Genomic DNA, 26,136 nt, shown 5'->3' on the forward strand with positions numbered 1-26,136 from the left:
CTTAACAAGGGTATAGGGTCCTCTGCATTAGGACCAAAGTACTTACACAATGTGTATGTTATATCCCTGTGGTGCATATACCAGAGCAGTCTGTTCTGACTTAGTCAAATGAGAATTTTGAGTTTCTGGAAATAATAATGACCACCTCGCCAACATGTAGGCTAGACAGAAAATGCAACGCAGCCCATCCGCGGTGCACTGAGATATTTTTTCCACATGGTATGTATCAAATTATTTTCTTGCAAAAAGCAGTCATCTGCTCTATTACAATGAAGAGGAGAGCCCATGCCCTCCCTGGACATAGACACATAAGGATTAAGTCAGCAGTGCCTGGAACCAGGAGGCAGAGAGGAAGACAGGAACCTGGAATGATTTTCAAACATCCTCTTTAGTCAGACATCAGAAATAACAGCACTGAGTTCCCAAATTCACTGCCTTTTATATATTTTGCAGTTGGCACAACATCTCATTTTATGATGCGATACATTTTGATTGGGCATGACAAATAAGGACAAGCCCTCATGTGCCTGGATTTGCTGCCTTAGCTGACCCCAGGTCCCTATGACATCACTTGCCATACAAGCTAATTAAATTTGTGTGAGATCCTTCTGACATTTATTATAATACTTTGATGTCTAGAGAAAGGACAACCTTGGCAGCAGCCTCCTCGACGTCCTTTTGGCAGGCGATAGCAAACTTCTCTGCCAAGAAAGTCTACAGCTGCAGTGGACTGTCCATGAACCCAACACAATTGTTGCTAGTTTAACAGCTGTCTACTTTAATTGCTACCTTCCCAGATCACTACCTGGCCTCCCGCGGCTCATCAATGTCAGAAATGCTGCCAAGAAGTCCAAACAAAATGTTCCAGACATGTCCTTCTTCAAGGAACTTTTAAATAACTGCTATTAGAGAATTATTTAATTATTTCAGCATGACTATGCGAAATTCGATCATTTTGTATTTCTAGCAACCATTTTAAAATCTGACTGACCTTTTCTCAATCAAAATGGCTGACCACTTCTATTTTTAAGAAGTACTCATTTTCTGTTCAGTTTTCAGCCTGGATTTTTGATATTCATAATGTATGTGTACTAACTGAGATACCCTCTGCTGCGTAAGGCATTCTGACCCGAAAAATACATGTTGCCCTCAATACATGTTGCCCTCAAATGTGCTTTTTTGGCCTATAATGCGGTGCACTTCTGATTTTTGCCATACTGGAACTATTGGTCAGCCTGACAAGTTATCTGCATTCAGTTTGAGGGGTCAGGCTTTAAAGCCTCCTCTACAACAGGATATGATGCACAATTTGATTTGATTTGATTTGAATATTTGTATCACGCTCATAATAGACCAAACCATATAGTGGCGCAGCTGACAAAAGAGATGAAACAACCATATTGAAGCCACCATCAGATTTGAAAAGATGTCGTATCACAAACATGTTGGTAGACTGCTGTCTAAACAGGAATGATTTCAATGCCCTACGGAATTGCTAGAGAGTGTCCAGAGCCCTGATCTCTCTGTGAATCCTGTACTAGAGCCTTGGACCGAAGACTGCAAATCTTCTGTCCCACCTTGATTCAAAGGCGGATGAGGAAGTCCTCAGAAATAATTGATCCTGTGATCATAATCGCCTGAGAGGCTGATAAAGTCTAATCTTATCCCTCAAATAGTCCGAAGCTAGTCCATTCAAGCATTTGAATACAAGGCATGCCACTTTAAACTCTATACGTTCTTCCACAGCCAGCCAGTGTAGTGCGCGGCGGGAAGGGAATACATGGGTAGTTTTACTCAGTCCACAGGCCAATCTAACTGACACGTTCTGGGCCTTTTGTAGCCTAGAAAGTTGTTTTGCTGGAATGCCCATTAAGAGACTATTACAATAGTGCAGATGGGTATTAATCAAAGCCCCCACCACTGTGGCATGGTCTTCTTGTGGAATGTAGGGCAAAACCTGTCGAAGTAATCTCAATGAGTAAAAAACTGCCTGTACCTTAGCCCCAACCTGGCCTTCACAGCCCATGTTGTCTTATCAGATACAGCCCAAATTCTTTACCTTGGAGAAAAAGCTTAGCTCCACGCCCAAAAGGCTGGGGACTGGCTGTTTTTTAAGAGCTGTGAGTAGATGTTTATGCCCAAACAAGATGAATTCTTGAATTCTGTTTTTGAAGCATTCAATTGCAGCTGGCTGATGGACATCCACTCACTAATCTCTTCTAAGCAATAACAGACCCTAACAAGTGTTTCTTCTGAGTTACCAATTTTGATGAAGATCAGGGTATAATCGGCATAGGATTGATAACTCATCCCATGACGCCTCAAGATCTCCATCAATGTTTGAAGATATAAGTTAAAAAGAAGTGGCGACAAAGAGGACCCCTGTACTCCACAGCCTATGGTAATGGGATATGAGGTGAAGCCTCCTAGTTTGACATATTGGCAGTTCTCTAGGAATGATTAAAACCACTTGATAGCATGTTCTGATAATCTGCCAACCGTCTTCAGCCGGTCAAGCAGAGTGGTGTGGTTGACCATATCGAAGGCAGCGGACAGTTTTAACATTACCAGGAGTGAGAGTTCACCCTGGTCAGTAACTTCCAGAAGCTCGTCTTGGACTGCTAGTAAGGCTGTCTCAGTGCCAAACATTGGGTAAAACCAGATTGAAAAGGGTCAAGAAGTGGTTCCTCTTCTACAAAAGCCTGCATTTATTGGGTAACCATTTTCCCCATGACTTTCCCAGGCCAGTTGATAAACTTCCTTAGGAAACATTGACTAACATCCTTAGTCATTGACATTTAGTTATAGGAAGACTATGTGCCGGCCCAAGAATCTAGCACAGATAGATATTCCTCCAGCGACAGTGAGTACCATCAACACTGAGCATGTGGTGACTATTCACACTGCTGAAGAAGGACTCATAAATGAATAGAGTAAAGTAAAGAAAAAGGATAACAATGTTCGCCGGTATCTCTCTGGCTCAATAGAGAATGAGCATAACTCACCTTCCCCAGTCTGGCAGGGTAGGGCGTAAACTTACCGCAGCGAGAAAGAAGAAAGCTTTGAAGAATAATGGTGTATTAGACTCTGTCCTATTAGACATCCAGAGTATCTTTAAAGACACACCAGATATGGACAGCAACCCAAGGGCACTATTCCTAATAAGACTAACCCAAAGGTTAACAAACAACTAAATTTATGTGACAGACAGGAAGAGTTAGCTCATACAGAGAAGAGGTATAGACAACAGGAGACCAAGGTGAATGAATCAATTGAAATACTTTCACAGAATAAAATACGCACTCTACAATTTCAAGCTATAGAACGTGCAAATGATAGTATACTGCTAAATAGAGAGTGGATCATCCAACTGTGCCGCACCATAGTACCCTTAAGAATTATCACTTCTGAAGATATTAGAATCGTTGACCATCTGGTGGCCATTAAGGCTGTGACATCCAATGTTTGGTGCTCTAGAATGTCTATATTAGAATATATATTGCAGCACCAAAGTGAGTTTAGGAAACTGGGCTACTCTTGTGAAGAAATATTAATGAATAGTGTTAAAGGAAGAGAAGCTGAAAATCTACTACCATCTGTCACTATAGCTCACTGTCCATGAAAAAGAGGATGTTCCTCCTCGTGACATTACGTTTAGGATATTTTCTCTTTTCATGCTATAACATTTTTATATATTTCATTTTGGACACTAGGAGGGATTCATTTTCTAAGCTCCCGGGATGGAAAACTATGATGTAAAACTGAGGCTTAAGTGATTTACTACTTGCTTTTACACTCCACTCTGTGGGATTTTTTATTCTAATTTAAGGAGGAATGGGGCTAGGAACGGGATATGCTTTACTACACTGTGTTCCCTCTGACTTCAAATACCATGACAGTATTACATTTTTGTGCTGTTGTAAGACCAATGGATACCTTTGTAATGCGTCTGTTCTTTGCACCAGTTAAAAGCAGATGGTTCCCGAAAGAATCCATTGTAAATGTTGCCTGCTGTGCGTAATTGGCTGGTGACATATACACTTTTTGCAAAACCGACTGCAAAAACAATGCATTAAGGTGATGTTGCCCATGTTTACCCTCATATTATGCAGTCATAGCCCAAAACCATCTAAGAACAAGTGAAGGATTAAATCAAAGCACCTGTTGTGTGCAGCGATCGCCGTGTAGCGGCCCCAAGGGGGTGGTCACATCAAATTACCTAACTACGTGGCATTCAAAGGAATCTCTACTGACCTCTAATAATTCAACACAAAGGTCAAGTAGGGGGAACTCCTCAGGCCTTTATAAAAGACCCAGATTAGATCCAGTGGACTCCATGTGGGAAAGAGAAAAAATGAATACAAACCAGGCCTCCACTCAAACTTACCTGGTGGAAAAAACCCAATCAGATATGGTTGGATCAATACTTATCCAAGGCGAAGGACCCAACAATTGCCCCTGAGAGATGGGCTTTTTAACAATTGCCACTTTGACGTCCATAATGAGTCCTGTTATGAAATTATATGAGCAAATTGACAATCAGCTAAAGGATCAGACAACCATGTTGGCCATGCTGCATTCAAAGGCAATATTCGTGGAAGGTTTTGTAATGGTGTGCAAAATGGCATGGAGAACAGTATGGTGAAAGTAGCAGAACTCTTACGTACCATTCTGGACCCAATAATTAGAGAGTAAAAGAAGAGGAGGCCATCAATGCTTCTCGATGGGTCGAATGTCCAGGCCTGGGATAATACGCTGTTACCCTCAAATGTGCATTTGGTTAAAAGCTCGGATCTCACCAGCAGGGCTGTTGGCCAACTGAATCGGTCAGACTTAGATGATGGACACAAAGAGGGGCGACACCTTTCAGGTGCAACATTGACCCTACCAGGTAGTCCAGGGGATCTGACGCAGGGGAAATCCACTGATAAGGACAACGAGAAGGTAATCAGGGACGCCGACATAAGTCGGGCACCAGCCATGAATTAAAGGAATGGTTCGGTCCGAAAATATTATTGGCCAAAAAGATGGCCAATAATAAAACAAATATGTAAAATATATATTTTTTTTAAGTGTCTATGTAAAGTTTCGAGCAAATGAAGCTCAAACTTTAAAATTGCAAGCACTAGGGGGCATCCATTTTGTGAAATGGATGCCGCCTGTGCTTGCATTTGCGGCACTAATGAAGCAAAAGCCAGCCAGCTGTAGTAAACAAAAGCTACCACTGGGTGGCTTTTGCTTCATTAGTGCTGGACGCGGAGGACGGGGACCAGAGACTACAGGCTGGAAAGCTGCAGCTGCATCTCGGTAAGTGCTATTTTTTACAAAAAATGAGCACTAGCTGCATTTTTTTTTCAACGTTTTCCGGGCTAGAGGAGCCCGGAAAACTTAGAAATGAAACCGCAGATTTTTAAACGTTGTATTTATGTTTGCGGTAGCTTCAGCTTGGAGCCCTATGGGTTCCAAGCTGAAGCTACCGCAAACCTAAATACAACCTTGTTGTGTTTCAAAAACGGTTCGGTTTTTCTTTCTAAGTTTCTCAGGCTCCTCTGAGCCGGAGGAGCCTGAGAAACTTAGAAACTTAGAAAGAAAAACCAAAGCGTTTTTGAAACACAACCGCGTTGTGTTTGTGCCTGCCGTGGCTATCACTTTGGGTCTCCGGTGCTCCCACGGGGGAGCACCGGAGACCCAAGGTGATAGCCAAGGCAGGCAGAAACACAACGCGGTTGTGTTTCCATGCCGCAGTGTTTCTGCTTACAGCAGCTTTCACTCTGGGGCTCTCTGGCTCCCCGTGGGGAGCCCGAGAGCTCCAAAGTGAAAGCCGCTGCAGGAAGAAACAACGCGGGTGTTTAGAAATGCAGCAGTGTTTCTGCTTACATCAGCTTTCACTCTGGGGCTCTCGGGCTCCTATGGGGAGCCCGAGAACTCCAAAGTGAAAGCAGCTGCAGGCAGAAACAACGCGGGTGTTTAGAAATGCTGCAGTGTTTCTGCTTACAACAGCTTTCACTCTGGGGCTCTCGGGCTGCCCAGGGGGAGCCCGAGAGCTCCAAAGTGAAAGCCGCTGCAGGCAGAAACACAACACGGGTGTTTAGAAATGCTGCAGTTCTTCTCACTGGGGCAGCCTTCGCTGGGAGTCTCATGGACTCCCTCAAGGTTGGGGGAGTCCAGGAGACTCCATGCGAAAGCTGCCGCTGTCAGAATAACAACGTTGTTGTATTTGTGATTGCTGTGGTTTTTCAACCACAGCAATCACAAATACAACAACGTTATATTTTTAATTGGTGCGTCTCGGCTTTTTGCCTTCATTTTACGTTTTCTGTGCTTCCCTGGGCTTGGGGAGCACAGAAAACGTAAAATGAAAGTGAAGGCAGCCTCCCCAGCTCTGCTGAGGCTGCAGTAAGCAAAAGCCCCCACTAGGGGGCTTTTGCTGCTTGTTTAGTGCTGCAAATGCAGAGCCGAGGAGGCTGCCTGCAATCACAAAATGGATGCCCCCTAGTGATTGCAATTTTAAAGTTTGAGCTTCATTTGCTCGAAACTTTACATAGACACTTAAAAAATATATATATTTTACATATTTGTTTTGTTATTGGCCATCTTTTTGGCCAATAATATGTTCTGACCGAACCATTCCTTTAAGCTCAAGCAATTTTGGGGCAGGGAACTGAAGAGCTACTGTTATGCTGAACACAGATCGACTTCAATGGAAATGCAATAAATGTTTACCGGGTTGGTATGCTCTGCTGAGGTCACCGTGCCCCGGAGCCAGGACCACCTTGGATGAATGAAACCTTCATAATGATCTACCCCACAAGCTAATTCAACTAAAGCTAGTGAAGAGGTTCACTGAGCAGGGCGAGAGCTCCCTAGAGTAGGGAGAATCTCGGGTTGAGTTGTTATCCTGATTCCTCTGCTGGATGGCTGGTTTCACACTGATTTAACACTGGATCTTCTTGCCTACAAGAAGAACACTAATTACTGGTCAGTTCACAAACTCATCTTACCCCTCAAATCCCCTATGGAGATTTCTCCTACCTTAGTCTGATGATGTTTCTGAGGCAGGATGGAGAGATGAAAAGATGGGAAGACTCTGAAACAAAACGAAGAAGGAAAAGGAATGTTAGTGAGGGACTAACCTGGGCGGCACGAGGGACACACTACTGTTGGGCTGGTGCACTAAAAGCAGCAAAGTGTCTATGGTCCAGTGCACTGTGCAAACATTTTTGAAAGCAGGATCCCAATTCACCAGAGTTCAGAGGATAGAATGGTGATGAAGAGTTCCAGCATGTGACTGTAGCAGAAGCAGAAAACCTGAAAGTCACAGGTTTGAATGGTAAGTATGCAAATAGGAAACCACAGTGTTAATGGGCGGTCACTGAGCAGGATAGGGTCCTCTAGTAGATTTAGCAGGACAAACACCAATGAAAACAAAAGCACCATAGAAAACAGGCAGCTGTGAATGTCCGTAAGACAGCTGTACCCTGGGTAGGGGAGAGAAGTGCGGGCTCTGTTACTGCTAAAGAATGAGAGCGGCCATTAATGGTGTGTGGATTGGTCGTGCTGGTCAGACAAAACGGCTGAAGAGGAGCCGCGGTGTCCGTCTGTTGAAGGCAGGGAAGAACCGCTGTGAAATGTGGAGGAGCCGCGTCCTGTGGCGATAAAGGACACAGCTGTGCAGGTACCTCAGAGTCCATATGTGGAAAGGTGGAGAGAACCCGCGATGAAGCACGGAGGAGCCGTGTCCCAATCCGAGGTGAGGGAGACAGCAGCGCAGGAGCCTCGGGGTCCGTCTGAGGAAGGCAGAAAGGAACCGCTATGCAGCACGCAGGAGCCGCGTCCCGATCCTTGGAGAGGGAGACAGCAGCACTGGAGCCTCGGTAGAAAGGCGGAAAGCAAACGCTGAAACAGCACGGAGGGACCGCGTCTAGTGCGGCAAACAGACCCTTGGATCGAAATGTCAGGCTAAATGGTCCCGGACAGGGAAGGCTAACTAGCCTAAAAAAACGAGTAGCTCTGGAGGTAATAAACTCTAATCAGAAGCACTGGGTTCCAACCCACCAGTGCTTAAGTAAGTATGTCACGCCTCTTCCAACAATCATGTGACACAAACCAGGCAAGGTGCATGTTGAGGAGCTAACGCCGTTGCCATGGAAACCTTCCCGTAACTCTATAATGGGAAAAGAAAGGCCTGGCAGCCGTTCGAGTTGCAAAACTGCTTTATTCGAACAACCCTTGAATCAGCTGGAACCCGTGTAGATTGTTTGACAGTAGACTGTTTGGCAGGCATGACAGCTACTGATGGAGAAAGACCAACCACGTAGTATTGAAAGAGAAATCAGGGTGTCATCGCAGAAATAAATATGCCCCATTTTCTCAAAGAAACAAAGTTTCATCAAAGGAAAGTTGCCCATCGCAGATTTTGGAGAACAGTAATGCCACAGATCACAAACTAACAAGAACTAGGCCGAAGCCCCATGTGAAAAGCTTTACCACAAAAGCGAAGAATATGAAAACCCCAGCTAAACCAAGATCAAATGGAAGCAGAATGTTTATGGAAAGACTTAATTTAACTAAACAACAAAATAAAAAGCAATTAGAACTGGAAGAGCCTACAGTTGGGACCACCATGACAATCGTAAACAAGGACTTGAACCAGCCGCCAAGGATTGTAGATGTCGCACAGGCGACAGAGGACCACGTAGAGACTGCTTCGATAGATTTTTGCGATCTATCTACATACTCAATATCAGAGAAAGAGGATATAGAGGATTGGGAGGAGGGATGAAGCACTGAGGATCTTTCCCCGTGTCAGCCGGAAAGTTGACAATGTAACTGAAAAACCGACTTGGGATAAGAGACCACAAGACCCATCCCGGCCTGGCACTGCAAAGGAGGGACACAGTGAAGATCAAGGATCCAAACAAACAATTACATTTAAAACAAGGAACCCTTGCATTAGCTGACAAAAGGACGAGCTAATGGTTGATAAAGAGACTAAATCAAAGGGTTCGCGAACAGGTGTTTTGCCTGCTCCGGAGGATTCAAGGCCCAGGAGAAAGGAAGCTGGAAGTAAAAAGCAATCTTTTCAGGAATGCCAGCACGGAACAATGAGCCCGGCAACTGCAGCCCCGGTCCAACAACCAGTTCCTCCACAAGAGCATAAACAAAAGACATGAAATAGCTCTGAGCAGGTACAAGAGTTGAGCAAGTTAACAGCCTCAAGGGACAGACAGAGAAAGGATCAGCCCACCAACGATGATCATCCCCGGTCTGTACCTGAGACCCATCCAATTTCACCATTGAAGCTCCCACATATAAGGAAAGCGACAGAGGAAGGGCGACAAAAGAAGGTGGTTCAACCTAAGAATCCCCACGACGAAAGAAGGAACCAAGTTATCCCATTACATCGGCTGAACCCCTCATGTGAGGATGGGCTGCTGTTGGAGAGGATGGAGTCGTCAGAGGATGGCTTGATATTAAATAGGGCCAATGTGGTTAGACTGTTCCATCATGTTCCAAGTCTGCGACTTCTCACTTCGGATAAAATGGCAACAGTAGAATTCTTTGCCGAATCACAGACAGACAGAGTGGCTCTTTATCCAGCAACGCCCCTGAATAGCCAGTTGTTAACGGAAGAAGTGAGCTGTTTGACACCTCTGGGGTTTGACCTGATGGATATCAATCTGCCACAGAGACACCCCAGGCTGGCAATCTTGAGTCAAAGGACAACTGTAAACCACGCTCAAAGTGAGAGACGGGATTATGAAAGGGTCAATAGTCGACTATCATTAGGGAACCAAAGAAGAAATTATAGATTGAGAAGTGCCCCCCGCCACCTGAATAAACAGCGTCACTCAACACGGCCCCACAGAGATAAAGACTCCAGTCATCGATCCTCAAGGAGATCTGAGGCAACAAGGGTTGACTTGAAAGACACCTATCGAACAAATGCAAAAAATACCAGGGATCCGAAGGGTTCAGAAGACAATTGGAAGTGGCTGGTGGGTCTCTTGGCAGATAAGATCAACATGCCATAACTCCACCAGGCGCCTAAAGTGACCCTTGTGACCTTGGCCAGTTGGAATACAAAGGATTTTTTTCATCTATTTTCTGGTACAGATACATCACTGGGAGACCATGATATAATTTGTCTCTAAGAGACATGGGGGCTCATTATGACCCTGGCGGAACGGGTTAAACGGCGCCGTAAAAGGCTGCAGCGCCGTTCAACCCGTTCCGCCACATTATGAGGTCCCCTCGCGAGACACGTTAAGCACGCCTGGGAAAACCAGGCGGGCTTACCGGGTCCCGCGAGGGGAAGAGGGAGCAAACAACGGGCCATCTCGTAATGGCCCGTTGTTTACTCCCTCTCCCATTCCCATTCAGCCCTATGGGGGCTGAAATGGGAATGGGGATGAACCGTGTCCGGGTCCTCGACTGAGGAATTACCGGGCCGTCCGAACTCGGAATGGTCCGGTAAGTCCTCATTCCGAGGACACGGACACGGATGCAGTTTTGCCGGCAGCCATGCCGCCAATAGCGGCATGGCTACCGGCATACTTCGTAATGAGGCCCATGGTTAATGAAGACCCCCAGCGGTGAAAGGCCCCGAGGGCAGACCATCGGCAGGTCTGCTGATTGCAATCAAAGGCCACCTAGGTTTTCGCCACATCGAGTCTCTTTCACCTAACCCCTACATCCAGATACTGGTGAGCATGTTAACCATTGGCAAGACACAGGATACCAAGACACTAACACTTATGAACTTGTACTGGAACCCGGCTCGTCCGGAATGCAGGTCCTACCCTAATCAAGTAGCTGAAATGATAGACGAACAAAGTCTTAAATGGAAGGAGCCTTGGTCATCTTGTGTGGGGACTTGAACTGCGTATGTTTTGACGAGAAGGGGGTAATATGCGAGGATGATCGGATTCAAACAACGGCCGCTGAAACGTGGGGCCTAAACTGGTTACAAATGATGCCTGCAAAAGATTTACAAATGGTGAATGGCTGCACTGAGGGAGGTATCCCGGGAAAAGAGGCCAGAAGTGGCCTAAATAAAGGCCATATTCTGGATTACATTTGTTCATCAAAAAACATGGGGGCAGCTATGCAATCATTGTTAGTCATCAAGAAGACCTTTAGCGACCATAACCTATTGAGCCTAGCTTGGCAATTAGATCATTATTATCAGGGCAAAAACATACATAACGACCTAGAAATAACACCAGCATGAAATCGACTTAGAATCCCCCAACATAAAATCCATCAACTCACATGGAAGTTGGAAGTGGCAACTGACAAATTGAAATCTTCAAGGAAAAACGAGAGATTAGATTATGCATGTCTATTCAACGATTTTGAGGTTAAAAAAAGCAAAGCCTCTCGGCACGCATTTCGGCATATCGATGCCTATGACCAAATGGTCACCATAAGGAAAAAGAACATGAAGCAGAAAATCACCCAATTAAAAAAGTACAACGCATTGATGGGGAAAAACTAATTCACAAATTGAAACAACAACACAGAAATTGGGTAAAAATGTATAATAAAACTGCTTCGTAAGGACGCTATATCTATGCTGGAATTGGTTAAATCTCGTAATAGTGGAGACATGTGGTCAATCCTAAATCGGTTAGACACGCCCCAAGAAGCACTTTTGCTGAACTCTATCCCAGCTGCTACCTGGATTGCCCACTACAGGAAGTTCTCTGACAATGTGCCGGCAAGCAACCTCGCTGGTAAACAAATTGTGGGACGGGCTTGACTTATCCTCAGAAACAATTATGGTGAGCATAAACAAACTCAGCAAGTCACGAGCACCACGGCCTGATGGGCTGACCAACACGATGTTGAGGCAACAACCAGTACAGTGGGCTGAATTTGTGTCCTATTTCTGTACATAGCAAAGGTAAAGAAGATCCCCTGGTCATGAAATTCATCAATAATTGTGCCCATTTTAAAAAAAGGACTGAGGATGGACCCTGCTAACTACCGTCCAATAGCGCTGTTGGATGTGGCCGGAAAACTATTTGCCACATTGCTACTAAAAAATCTATCCCAGTGGCAATCTGCGTTTGTGAAGGGAATAGGGATGACCCTCAACATTTTCATCATAAACATCCGCAAAGCAAGATCTTAGAAGAACAAAGCCACGAAAATATACCTGGTATTTGCGGACTTAAGTCAAGCCTTTGATACCAGCAAGCGTCCAGCACTGTGAGCAAAGATGGAGCAATGGGACTGCCCTGGTACAATTCTGGAACCACTTAAAGATTTCTATACGGACACCACATCAAGGATAAGGCTTAACACCAAAGGGACTTCGTAAAGACCAATAGCCACGTCTAAGGGGCTGGAACACGGATGCCCGTTGGCCCTGGAATTTTTCAACCTTTTTACGTCAGATTTAAACCAGGCTTTTGTGGGTGTGAGATGCTTTCCGCCGAAGTTGGGAGGCATAAAAGTCGGACGACTTTTGTTTGCAGATGACATCGTTTTGGCCGATCAAACGCCAGTGGGCCTCCAGAGGCAACTGGATGCCCTACAATCATATATCACAACAAATGGTCTCTTGATTAATCCATCTAAGTCTAGGATCATGGCCTTTGGCGACCCAACGAACGGCGGAAGGAAGGGAGCAAAAGCATGGTTTTTACAAGGAGAAAAGATCCCGGAGGTAAAAACTCTCACGTACCTGGGTGTTTGCATAAACACAAGCACCTGTGACGGCCCCAGAATTGCCTCGCTCCGAAGTAAAGCAAACAATCTAGCATCACAGGGTAAAATAATCCTGAAAAAGGTCTGCGGATTCTCTTCGATCCCGTTGGTTAACTTTTACAGGATGAAAGTTATTCCAATCCTAACATATGGTGCAGAGACATCCTTGAACTGTGATATGAAAACCTGGCAATCCATTGAAGGCATTTTCTGGAAGAAGGTGTTGGGCCTACCTAAGAGTGTTCCGATCCAGGCGGTACGGATGGAATTTGGCCTCACCTTACTTAGAGCCATAGGGCCTCATTACGAGTTTGAAGGCAGTCATGCCCTTAATAAGGCCATGGCTCCCTCCAAACTCGGGTCCGGGTTCCCTGAATGGGGAAATACCGGGCCATTCCGACCTTGGAGGGCCCAGTATTTCCCCATTCAAGGAACCCGGACCTGGACCATCCCCATTCCCATTGAGCCCTAAAAGAGAGTGCATTCAAATGTGGCATTACAATTCTACAGAACTATCATTTTCAATTATACACAACTTAATTTATTTGAAAACTAACGAGGAAACACTGATGTTTACAGATTCTAATGTGGATTAACATAACAGCCTTAGTTCAAACAGGTGAAATATACCCTAAGCATACTTATAGGGCCTGGCATTTTCAGATGCATAATATTGGCATATCAGTGAAAGGATCATATGTTTCTAGCTTGATATAGAGGCCTCTATGTTATAGCAATAATATTTCTGAGCACTCTACTTTGTGATATTTTGAAATGTTTTACTTTTTTCACTATTATAAGGGTAAGCAGCAAATATACATGTCGTTTATACTGGGTATTCAAATGTCAAATTAATTGATATGATAGGTTATTTATAATGCACTTAATACCCAGAGGTTTCTAAGTGTGGCCCCGGGGATCGAACCTGTGGTACTCCATGTCGTCTTGCTTCCAAGGCGAGCATGTTGCCCCTGGGCTATCCTCCCGAGACCTATGTATTTTGCGACTGGACTTCAAGGCACTGTTTACTACTTGTTGCTCTTTAGTGAAGCCCTCGCTGATACTGTTTAAGGAAATGGCAAAAGGATTACCCAAAACAGAGGTTTTCTGCACTGGTTTTGCTCATCCAGATCATGAATGATCTATGATCTTTACATTTGCTCTTTGTGTGAACGAGTTGGGAGTGTGTCCAAATTCATTCATAGAAAACCCACTCTTGTTCTCCTGCGATCACGGAGATTGCCCCATGAACCGTTCTTTTTGTCCTTTCTTTCCAGGGTCATATAAGTGAAACGAAAGAAGGAATCGAGGCTGTTAAAGCAATGTCTGCACACCAAGAAAACGAGTTCAGTCTGTACGAAAGGAACAAGCTTTTAACACCAAAGGTAAATATCATAATATTTAAAACTCAATCCAAGAAGCCAACCAGTTGATGCCACAACCAGCATCTTATGTCAGATGTAATAGCAATTCCCACGTATTATTTCTGTTTGGCATAATTATGTGACACTTTATATAGAGTGATCGCTAGTAGTGAACATGGCAGCTTGCTTTATTAGGGATGTGTGTATACACATGTCCATAAAGTCCTTATTTGCAAACTTCATACATCATTATTAATGTATTACATGATTTACTCTACACAGGTAACCACTGCCATGGAAGTGTAAAAATAACATTTGTCTACATTTTACAGAGAGAGACTAAGGCCCTCATTACGACCCTGGCGGAGGACCATGGTGCAATTTGCACCATGGTCCATGGCGCAGAGCTGCCAACTCCGCCATGGGGGTTGGCGGACTTACCGCCCCATCCCGACCTTGGCGGGGCGGTAAGTCCCCAATCCCCATTTACCCTTCCCCATTCCCATTTTTGCCCCATAGGGTATAATGGGAGTGGGGAAGGCGTTAATTACGCCACCGTAAATTACGGTGGCGTAATTAACAACAGGTCCCGTAGCGCCATGGATTTTTCCGCCCGGAAAAACCAGGCGAAAAAACCACCATGGCGCTACGGGAACTCGTAGTACGGCGGAGAGGTACGCCATGCATTACGCTGGCGTAAACCCCTCTCCGCCAGGGTCGTAATGAGGGCCTAAGGGTTGGCTTTTTAGTTGTCATGAAGTTAGACAATATATGCATTTGCTAAATGGTTTGGCAGACCATGACCATGCCGCGATTGATGAGCATTTCAATGATCTCTTGAAAAACAGGGAAGAACCATAAATGACATACATTTTAAAGAAACCCTGAACACCTATTTATCCCATCAAATATTTCCCAGGGAACTCTCTGCACCTCAATAGGCCAATCGTGCTACTGAGTCCACTCACCACCACCACATTGATCTACCTGTCTGTTTGCACATTCACATATTTATTTATTTGATTCTGAATGTAGGAAACATCACCTTATGGCCACTTTGCATCTCATGTGTTTCATTTGAGGTTGAACCCAGCATGAGAGTTCTATCATGCTGCCAGGTGCCTCTTTATTCAATTGCTGTATTGGTGTCATACTTGTGCAGTGGATGTCACACGTTGCAAGGACTGGGTGAAAGGGGGCCTGGCCAGTTCTTGCATGGAGCTGGCAGTGTTGAGCTAGGTTAGGGCACATGGCATGTGGAGAAGTGAATGCCTCCTGGAAGGGTTTTCCAGAAGGTGAGTGGGCTAGTTCCGGCTCTGACAACTGAATGGGAATGTGTTTCAGCAGCTTGGAACAAACCTGAACTGAAGCATTTAACTGTGAGGCTAAATAAAAGTAGTACCAATATGTGAAATACTTATGTGTAAGACACTGAAGATCATGTTCATTCGTGTAACCTTGGCCCAAAGGCAGCTCGGCGCTGTACAAGTAAAACATGCACCAACAATATTGAATCACACAAAATAAATCCCACAACTCCAATATCACACAGAACATAAGTACAAATATCAAACCAGATTATTTAGGGTAGGACATTTGAAACAAGTTCATTTTAAGAGCCTTTGTAAAAAATTAAGTACGAAACGAAGAATATAGATGGGAGGAGGAAAGGAGTTGCAGGGGGCAGCTGACAAAAGGGTTTGTGCTGAATAGCGAGCGTGTTTGAACAAAGGGATGTTCAAGCACAGAACATCAGTACTCCTAGACTGATCAGGAAGTACACAGCCTCTTGGCCAAATAAGATGGCTCAACCAGCACGACAGCTTTGTAAGCGATCAGAAAATCTTGAACAGTGAACACAAGAGAATAGGAAGCCAATGGAGAAGGATCAGAGAAGGAGTAATCTGATGAAATGTCCATGTGTCTGTGATTTGACAAGCAGATGAGTGTAGTACCGTCCTGAGTGGAGCCGGAATAGAAACAAGCAAATCTGTCAGGACAGCATTTTCTCTGTCCAATCATGAAATAACTAATGCTTGTTTAGCAGGACAAACGCCTGAAGATGGAATATATGATTTTCCCTATGAAGCATAGATAACTAGAAAAAACAAGATTGAGAAAAATGAGAAAAGTGAGCTTTAAAGTAGATCCCTAGCAATTGTGATTTATTAATTATGTAATTAATTCCCATATGTAATTCTCCAACCTCTCTCCCAGTGTGGATAATTATATAGTCCTATTAAGTAATTTTGGACCACCAATATCCCTTTTGCAAACCTCAGGAATTCCCTTAAGGGGAGGGTCGTATGCAAAATGCAATTCCAAATTGTTGAACACTCCCTGCACCCTGCATTAAAGCAGAAAGGGTTCCGAATAGCTATTGAATCTCTGGATCTGTGCTGGGCAGAAAACGTGTCTACAGGGTTAAGCCAAGTGAACATAACTGATTTAAAACTCTCTACTTGGAGTGAAAGAGGAACTCCAAATTGACTGGGGAGCATTTTCACTATCTAGCGAAAAAAAGGAAAGATTTTCATTATATGCAAAGAAGAATATTTAATTAAAATGTTTGTTATGCCAGAATGTTGTTAGAGATGGAAAGTGTGCATGCAGGTGCAATTAAAGAGCGCTGCACATGTCAATTCTTTTACCAAATAACAAAGCGCTACATTTTGTACAAGTTAGATAATTTAACAGTTATATTGTAAAGTAAAATTGGGTGCTGCATAATTCTTTACATTAGGAATCTGTGAGTGACCCAATGATTTGAACTGTTTATTAGACCTGTGTTTCTCTTTGTATGTGACCAAGGGGGGATTAGAGACTAACAATGAAAATTGCACATGTGTCTTAGCTATTCAGTGAATTGTATTCCCGCAAGGAAAAGGTGTTCGACTTATTTACAGTAAAGCTTTATTAGGAATGCACTGTTGTGAACCACAGTGTAAACTGGCGTGCATTGTGCGATAATGATTTTGCTGATTAATAAATATATATTCTTTCTGCACACTGGCCTGATTTTGGCTTGCCTATTGCAAAGGGTGACGGATGATCATAGTGTGATATTTTTCAAGGACAGAGCTAGTCCAAATCTGGTAAACTATTCATAGGTGTGGCACTTTTGGTTGGGGAGGGTGCAGCATACGAACTTCCTGCATTAATTGTTGCCCCATAAATATAGTCTACAAACTTGTTTTTATCAACTTGGTGACAAAAAAACAAAAAGATGCTTAACACAAGCATTATTAAGCGACAAATGTGTAATGCTGAACTTGTAAACCATGAATGGTTGGTATACTCTCCATCACAAGGTTCAGTTTACTTCTTTGTCCGTCATTTGTTTTTTAGTACTGATTCTTCATTCGGTATAACTGGTTTTAATGAGTCGAAGCATGCATCTTCCTGCATTTCTGAACACAAACCTGCTCCTTAGCATTTAAAATGCATGGTAGTACTTTGAAAATGTCAAAAAGGAAACTGGCTGCATCAAATCAGAATTAGCTAAACAGTTAAAGCGTGGACAAAAGTGCTGGCCGGATGTGCTTAAAAGAATTGTAGCAGTTGTAAAGTTAATGACATCTAGGGGTCTAGCATTCCGAGGAGATTATAGGATCACAGCACAATTGAAATTATTTAGGGATTTTGTAGCTAATCAGCAATTTGATCCCTTCCTGGATGAACACATCAAGACAGATTGAAATACTGGTAAGGGAAATCCCCTCTATCTATCAGCAAATGTGTGTGAAGAATTGATCACAGTGATGAGCAAAAAGGATTTCTCTGCAATTATTTCAGAACTGAGAGTAGCAAAGTATTATTCACTTAGTGGAGACTCCACTCCAGATGTGTGTCACATCGATCAGTTGACTTTTACGGTGCAATATGGAAAGGCATTGGAGCAGAGTACCTTGTAGATGTTGTTGTCCAGATCTTCGAAGGGGCAGGTATCCCCATATCAGATTGTTGTGGCCAGTCATATGATAATGCATCCAATATGGCAGGACAGTACTCAAGCTTTCAGGCAAGGATAAAAGAGATCAACACTTTTGCGGTTTGTTCCCTGTGCAGGACATTCCTTGAATCTAGTTGGTATCAAGGCTGCTGAGTGCAGCATGCTTTGTTCAATGTGTGTATACATTTTATTCTGCTTCCACTCATTGCTGGATTGTGTGGGCTTCATCTGTAGGTTCTGCTCACAAGATTGTGAAGCACTTGTCAGACAATAGATGGTCAGCTCATGCGGATATAATCAATGATCTATGTTATGGCTATGAAAGAATTCAAGCTGCTCTTGATTCACTGAGCACTGGCAACACACAAACAAAAGACACCACACACGATGCACTAAGTCTTCTTAAAAAAATGGACACGCTGGACACCATTTTTCTGACCATTGTTTGGAATGACATTCTGTTACGTTTCAATGAAACAGGCAAAGCTGTACGGACAGAAGATATCAACATTTCTGTTGCAGTTAACATCATCCAGTCGTTGAAGTTCTATGTGCAAGAAATAAGAGATGTATTTGATGAATATGAAAACAAGGCAACGGCAAAAACTCCAGAGGCAGATTAAAGTGACCAAGGTAAACAGCTGAAACAGCGAAGCTCTCGACTAGCTAGCTTTGAAGGAGCTGCTAGTGACACTGTCTCCAAGGACGGCAGATATTTCGCATAGAAACATACTTACCAATCATGGGCTCAATAATTAATGGGTTAACAAGACGGGGTGACACATACAAAGATACCAGCAATAGAAGTGGATTCTTCATGAAGCTGATAGACATGAATGGAAAGGAAATCAGGTAACATGATATAAATCTGGCCTCTTACTACCACCAGGATCTTGACAAATCTGACCTAGTTTCTGAATGTTAGCAATTTGAGCATTATGCATTTGAAAAGTAGGAAACCATGTCAATTTAATTTCAAAATAAAAAATGATAAGCTTGGCATTGCTTTTCCAAATCTAGAAATTCCATTAAGAATATTCCTATATGATGGTGACAAATTTTAGTGGGGAGCGTTCATATTCTAAATTGAAGTTGCTAAAAGGTGAGCTACAAAATCGTATGCTTCAAGCCAGAATGAATTGTTTGTCTCTGTAAAGCATTCAATTTGGAATGGTTCAAGAGAATTGTCTGACATAATGATTTTGCAATATGCAAATCTAGAAGGAAACATGTAGTTTCATCTTGGTAGTGTTGCAGATATATCAGCCTTGCGAAGTACAACACATATCCTCATTGGGTGCTTCTCATCTCATTCTTTCTATAATTACTTGCATGTGTTTGTTGTGTGGGCATGAACTGAAATGCTAAGTGAATTTTGATGTTTGTGGCATGCTTTTTTTCATTTCTGTGCTGCCATGTCATGTAATGATTTTGCAAGTGCTTGTACTTTGGACACATTCATATAGAAAATAATGTTCAGTTTGAACTGTAAGGTTTTCATTTTGTTATATGAATACTTGCTTAAAATAATTTCCCTTTATTTTGTATTAGTATTCCAAAAAAACAAAGTGAAAACGTCCTTAATATATCATCCTCTTGGGGAAACAGGTCACAGACATGTGTAATTTATATGTTATTAACAAGTATATCATCCATTTAAAGCCTATATGAGTATCTGTTGAATTTGACACGAGGTATGTAATCCCTTAATTTTGCAGATTGGGAGGAGGGCATGGGTTTCAGGGTGTGGGGGGTAGGGAAGGCGATGTGGATTTTTGAGTGGGAGACATGAGTTTGAATGTGGGGGCACAGGGATGGCTGTGCCCCAAAAACTGTTAAAATGGCCCTGACTATGGGGTTGCTACCACAGACACCGTAATACATATATATTATATTACAGGATCTGCAGTAGAGACCCTGTAGGTATGGTTAAGTTGTACTTCCAAAAGGAAGAGCAGTTAATGGGCGGCATGTAACTTTGTCGCCATTCAACGAATTTGCACGAAACTTTTCAAATACAGTATCGACCCAACTGAATTATTTTGCAAAGTTTGGTGCTGTTTCATCAAGGGGGGAAAAATTATAGGGAGGTCACAAAACCTTTGTAATCTGAATAGAAATGAATGGAAACAAATGTTGCTCGCAGCTGCAGCCCAAACCGCTGCACGGATTTGCACCAATCTTGCATGAGGAGCGGTGGCGTGGTCCCGAAAGCGTGCTTTTGCAAATTTGGTGTCAATCCATCCAATAGATGTTTTATAAATGCCCAAAAAGTAGGTACAAAAAAATGTGTGATATCTCTGTCCGGTCCGCAGACCTACTTCCTGATTCAGTGTCCACGAACGTCAATCAGAGTCTCATAACATTTGCGGCCATCGTACGCAGTGTGAGAAACCTTAGGGCATCCTCACATTTACTACCCCTGGGTCCTCTGCTCAGTTGGCCAGGGAAAGGCCATTTCTCTTGGATCCTGACCTTGGGGGTGGTTAATCGAGGGAGGATCACCTGGGTGGAGGGTCCTTGGGGATTGGGAATGGGGTGCACTAGACAAGACGCAGTATTCCACATGTTCCTTTCACGGAGGAACCCCCATGCCAGAGGCGGTTATGGAATATTGTTCCCCATGTCCCAATGATCAAGAAAATGACAGGAGATTTTATCAGCCCAGACATACTAGAAGGAGGAGTAAAACGAAAAGGAGTGGGGTGCCCTTTGGCGAGTGCCAGGAAGAGACATGGTGTCCCCTTTCACTTTAGACAGGCAATCCAACCTCCCTAAAACCTTTATGGGCTATTACAAATCATCCCCATCATTTCCCCACCTTTGTCTTTTAACAATACTTTGACGAGGAAGAGGCGACTAGGAGTAATGACCACTAACAACTCCCATGTCCACTTTAACACTGGGACAAGGAAGAGATCTGCCTAAAGCAATGGGGGTCAGGCATGTCCTCTTAATCAAAGTCAGGCACAACTGGACAGTGGTACACACCTGCAGCCTATTGAAGGACTGCAGGTGTATAAAATGAGATACCAAGAAGTGAACAGAGAGAGAGACCTGGCGAACTGTCGAGGCAGAGAGCAGCAGGAAACCCCAGAAGACTGGAGGCAGCCGTGGTGGGACCCGAGGTGGAGATGGGACCCCGGCCGATATCCCCAAGCCATGGAGAGCCTCCAATACAAAGTGGGAGTAAACGAAGCTGCAGCGAAGCCAGAGCGAAGAGGATGCTGTGTCTGTCCTCGCAGAAGGAGAGAAGCCACCTGTGCTAGCCGAGCTCCAGTCCACAGGTGAGCAGGGTTTGCGGAAACAGAAGCAGCAACCAAAGCAGAGGAAAAAAGCAGCGAGAACCGTCGAAAGAGGAAGCAGATGACTCGTGACTGGTGAGAGAGCCACTCAGAGACCTGGGCGGGCTGCACAAGCGTAGAACAGCGCCAAAAGAATAAATCCTTCAGTTACAGATAAATCAGTGATACTAATGGAATGCAAGAAAGGCAAGTTGCACAAGGCACAGTAATTGCCAATATTGAATAATGAACTGAAAGAAAGTAGCAAATCAAGTCGATTCAGGACTCTGACTACAGAGTTGTAGTCAAGTCTGAGAAATCATTTGCTTGTTGAATAGCGAACTGATTGAACCCTGACACCATGCTTAAAGGACAGTAACCTACATACTTGAAAGAAGCTAAGCACAAATGGGGAAAAAGGGTCAACAAAAGTAAAGTGTGAATGAAACCCTGAAATACAATGAGACATTCAATGTGTGGTAATCTATGTAAACACTAAAAGGCTGACACAAGAAAGCCAAGTTAAGGAAACTCAAACACAGAGGCAAGATACTGAGGAGCCTATGTGTGAGCAGGAGAATTAAAGGTTTCCGGTTGCACTACCTGTGACTGGTGGACTGTGTGGTCTAACAACCCAGACCAGAGAACCCCAACGTGTTGCAAAAGGTCAAGATAAATATTCAAAGTGTCAAGAAGGAAAACTACCATTGTTGCATTTAAACCTTTGGGGAAGAAACCCTGAGCTGTGAAGAATTGTTGTAAATTACCTTGAGAACGGAGCCTCAAGAACATTTCTTTTGTGACCCCTGGCACATTTAACTTGAGGAAGGGAGCCCTGAGATCTTCTGTGATGAGACTGTATTGAACTTGGGGAAGGGAACCCAGAGAAAGGTGTGGAACTGTATTACCTTGAGTCCAAGAGAAGGTAACTTGAAAACTGTTGTGAACTTGTTTGTACTCGGGCAAGGGGAGCTGAAGAAGAAGCCCCGAGATGAAAATAGCTCAGAACTTTACTTTTGGAACACTGTTCAGTTTATGGTTGACATCCATACACATTGTTTTGCTTTAGTTGTGAGGGCACGCATAGGTTTTGGACACAGACAGACTTTTAAGTTGAACTTACTGACATAGACTATCCTTAGTTTTTTTAGGTAGAGTTAATCCCATTTTAGCATAGGGCAAGTTAGGCCTTACACCATCCTGACATCTAAGTTAATAAAAGTATTTTTGTTAATATTGAATCTGTTGTCTGTGTTGTACTTCATGATGCCTTCACAGCGGCCACTGATTGCTCAATTGAGAAACATGAGGTGTGTCGAAACCTTTGAAAACAACTGTCTGTTGGATTCGAACATGCAGTATAAATGGGTTAAAAAACCCAACATAACACTTGTCAAACAAATGAAACTATTTCTGGGCAGGTGAGGGGTGATGAGGATGGGAGGGAATATGTCCAGAAAAAGGAAAAAATTGTGTTTTTTCTTTTCCGCTGTCCGCAAACAGATGTTTGGGGACATTTCTGTGATCTTTGCAAACTTGACAAATGTTCTCCATGCATATGTGTGCATTACAGGGTCAGTGAAGAGCAGTTATTAGACGGCTTATAACTTTGGTGCTGTTCAATTTAACTGCACACAAGTTTGAAATAAAAATATTTATGCAACTTTTAATGTTATTGCAGAGTCCTGTGATGTTTCATCAAGAGGGGGCAAAATTAGAGGGGAGTTCCCAACATTTTTGGATGTGTTATTCGCTCTGTTTGACAAAGCCACACAAATGTTTGCAAAAATATTATAGATACAACTTTGAATGTTTGTGAATAGTTTGAAGGGGGAAAAACTGTAGGCAGGTCCCAACATTTTTTAAATCGAGATAGACTTGAATGGGAAAGAGAAAATTCTGCTTGCGACTACAGCCCGAAGTGCTTTATGGAGTTGCAACAAACCTGTACGAGGAGCTTTGGCAAGGACCCAAAAGCATGCTTTTGCAAATCTGTCATGTGTTTTATTTTTCCAAAGTGTAAAAATGTAGGCACAAAAGTGTGTGAGATAACTTTGGTGCCTGGGCAGTGGACCTGGCCCCCGGCGAGGACAAATGTTGTCTCTGATTTGCTTATTGGGGCCTGTAGTAGTGCCGAAGCACATGCCCCATGGGTTGTGGACACTGGCCATGGCTGCAAGCCAAGAACACTGGCCATTGGTCACATTATGGGGGTATAATGGAAACTGGACCAGGATGCAGGCTAGGTGCAGTGGCTAATGAAGGTGGTTTGGTGGGGGCGGGTTCATGGTCGAGCCTCATGCCCTCGTAAATTCAACCATGACTTGCAGCCCCAGCATGCACTGCTGAAAATGACACACACCAGTTTGATCTGCAAAAAGTATGTTAAAGGAGGTTTATTGTCCTTTCATATATGTTAAAAGAGGAATTATTAATAACTTGTATAAAGTGCTGTAACATCATGAAACATTTTCACCCATAAACATCGTAACAAATCAGTGAATAAACGCTGTTAAAGGGACATCATGGTTAAGTTAAACTAATAAAACCTATGTATTGAAAAATTATGTTAAAGGGACATTATGGTTGCAAGCTAAAATCGAAAAACCAAACAAATTCACCAGTTATGGTAAGCTATGCAACCATAACTTGTGCCACTGCCATGCACTGCTAAGGCTAACATTCAGGGCATCAAAGATGACATTGCAAATAGCATCATTGATGACATCACTGATGACATCACATATTTGTGTGGTTGTTTTTGTTCAGTGACAGTACGAATTTTAATCAAAGGACTTGATCTGGTCATACTCCATTGAACAACATGGTACACATACTCTAAAGGTGCTGTATATGTAGACCTTAAGCATGTGCTATGTTCTCAAGGAACTTTCCTATGGGTTTGGCCTTAGCTCACAGAGCACATATATGGAACAAGAATCATGTCCCAGACGGACAATACAGTTGTTATACATGGCGATGAACTCTAATCTTAGTGTCATTTTCTGGTCATAGGACTTGTTTACTCCTTACTAGAATTTCACTGTATGCGTCCCAATTTGTATGCATTGATCCTCTAGATATCCTATTTATACTAACAAATGTGTGTAGTAATTCTTGCAGTGTTAGCTGTTGGTTCCAAGTATAACATTAGTCAAGATTTCTGATAAGCTTGGATTTATGATTCTACTGGCCAAAAATACCAGATTAGGAATGCTCTACTCCTATGGTCAATGCTGCAGCCATTGCCTATGTGTATGTATTATTAGATTACTGTATTAACAACAAAACTTCAGTAGAATGTTTTTGTTTCAATAAGTACATTTTGTGATGCATGGAGTAGTTCATGAGAGGCCTGCTGATCAGCCGTAATATGTTGCTAGCAACACTCTAAAAAGATCCCCTTGTAGGAACTTTCCATCAGGATTGTTACAGAGGAGTGGTGTCCTATGTGATGTCATCAGCTGGGGGTAGAACTGGGGGTAGAACTCTGTCTTCATCTGGGGCCTCCCTCTGGAACAGCCTCCCTGCCACTCTAAAACTTGAGGAGAACCATCTCCTGTTCCGGAAGCACCTCAAGACCTTCCTCTTTTCTTCTGCCTTCGCTCCCCCTCTCCCCTGCTGATCTGTTCTCTCTTGGCACCGTGCACCTGGCCACCCTCTGTCTTTTGGGCCCAGGTACCTTCTCATCCTGCCACCCTCCCGCACTGCCTCCGGGCCACCCCTTGCACTGAGGTCTGTGTCTGTACCCATACAGCCCCCCCTTTTTCTTCCTGCACTTATCAGACCTACCCTGTCTGCTGCCTTAAACCTAGCACTTGCAAATTGCTGGCTGCATTACCACTGTTTGTTGCCTTTATTATTTATTTGTTGTTATTTATCTGTTTCTCCTCTGCTTCGCCCTTTCCACCTCTCCCCCCTTCCATGCACTTTTCCCCTCCCCCTTTCCCATGCACTTACGCATTCTCAATGTCACTGGGCCTAGTAAGATCGCTGTTTTGTTCTCCCCTGTTCCCCTCCCTTGCCTTGTCGCGCTCTGAAACACTTGTGTACGAGCGTGATAGAAATAAAATATCAATCAATCAAAATCAGTGATGTCATTGAATATGCTATTTGTTATGTCATCTTTGATGTCCTGGGTGTTAGTCTTATCAGTGGCCAGTGGTGGCTCAAGTTGTGGTTGCATAGCTTACTTCAACTGATAAATTTCTTTGGTTTTATCGATTTTACCTTGATAACGTCCCTTTAACAAAGTTTTTTCAAGGAATCTCATAGGTTTTTATTATTGCAACTTAACCGTAACGTCCCTTTAACAAAGTCTTTCAGTGTATATCTATAAATGTATAAGATTCATATATATCTCAAGGAAGCAAAGAAACACTTGGATATGATTTTTAAACTGGCCTGTCTGAAGTTGAATAAGAGTCACAGAAGTCACACATAAAGCGGTGCTAATTTAAGACTACAGCATTATTCTGAGCCTATTCTTGGATTTATTAATGCTGTGACAAACCTGGATTGTTCACCCCTTCTGCCCAAAGGGGAGCCACCCTTTTTGAAGCTAGGAAAGTGACCCGGGTAGTAAGACCCTTTGTAGGGGTCTGGGCAAGTCAGACCTCACTGGGAGTGACTCGCCCCCCTAGGGGACAAGGACTCCCATTCCTAAGCAAAACTCCCTATGAGGAAAACTATATACGCTTACATGGGAATTGAGAAGCCTATAACCAACTGTGACATTGGGCCTCATTACAAGGTTGCCGGTCCGGATACTACGGTAATCTTACCGGTACCGTTGTATCCGGACAGGCAAACTCTGAGT

The 26,136-nt window shown here is 43.4% G+C and overlaps 1 protein-coding gene across 3 annotated transcripts in view; it reads left to right on the forward strand.

The window, feature by feature from the left end:
• Window positions 1–26,136, forward strand: part of LOC138510275 (guanine deaminase-like) — a 509,865-nt gene that overhangs the window by 413,590 nt on the left and 70,139 nt on the right. For all 3 annotated transcript variants that reach the window (XM_069625809.1, XM_069625808.1, XM_069625810.1), the window contains one exon: window positions 13,995–14,102. In XM_069625809.1, the coding sequence (XP_069481910.1) occupies window positions 13,995–14,102 (108 nt within the window). The remainder of the gene's footprint in view (window positions 1–13,994; window positions 14,103–26,136) is intronic.

Source organism: Ambystoma mexicanum, chromosome 6p (genome assembly GCF_040938575.1).
Source record: "Ambystoma mexicanum isolate Mex_15411 chromosome 6p, UKY_AmexF1_1, whole genome shotgun sequence".
Lineage (NCBI taxonomy): Eukaryota > Metazoa > Chordata > Amphibia > Caudata > Ambystomatidae > Ambystoma > Ambystoma mexicanum.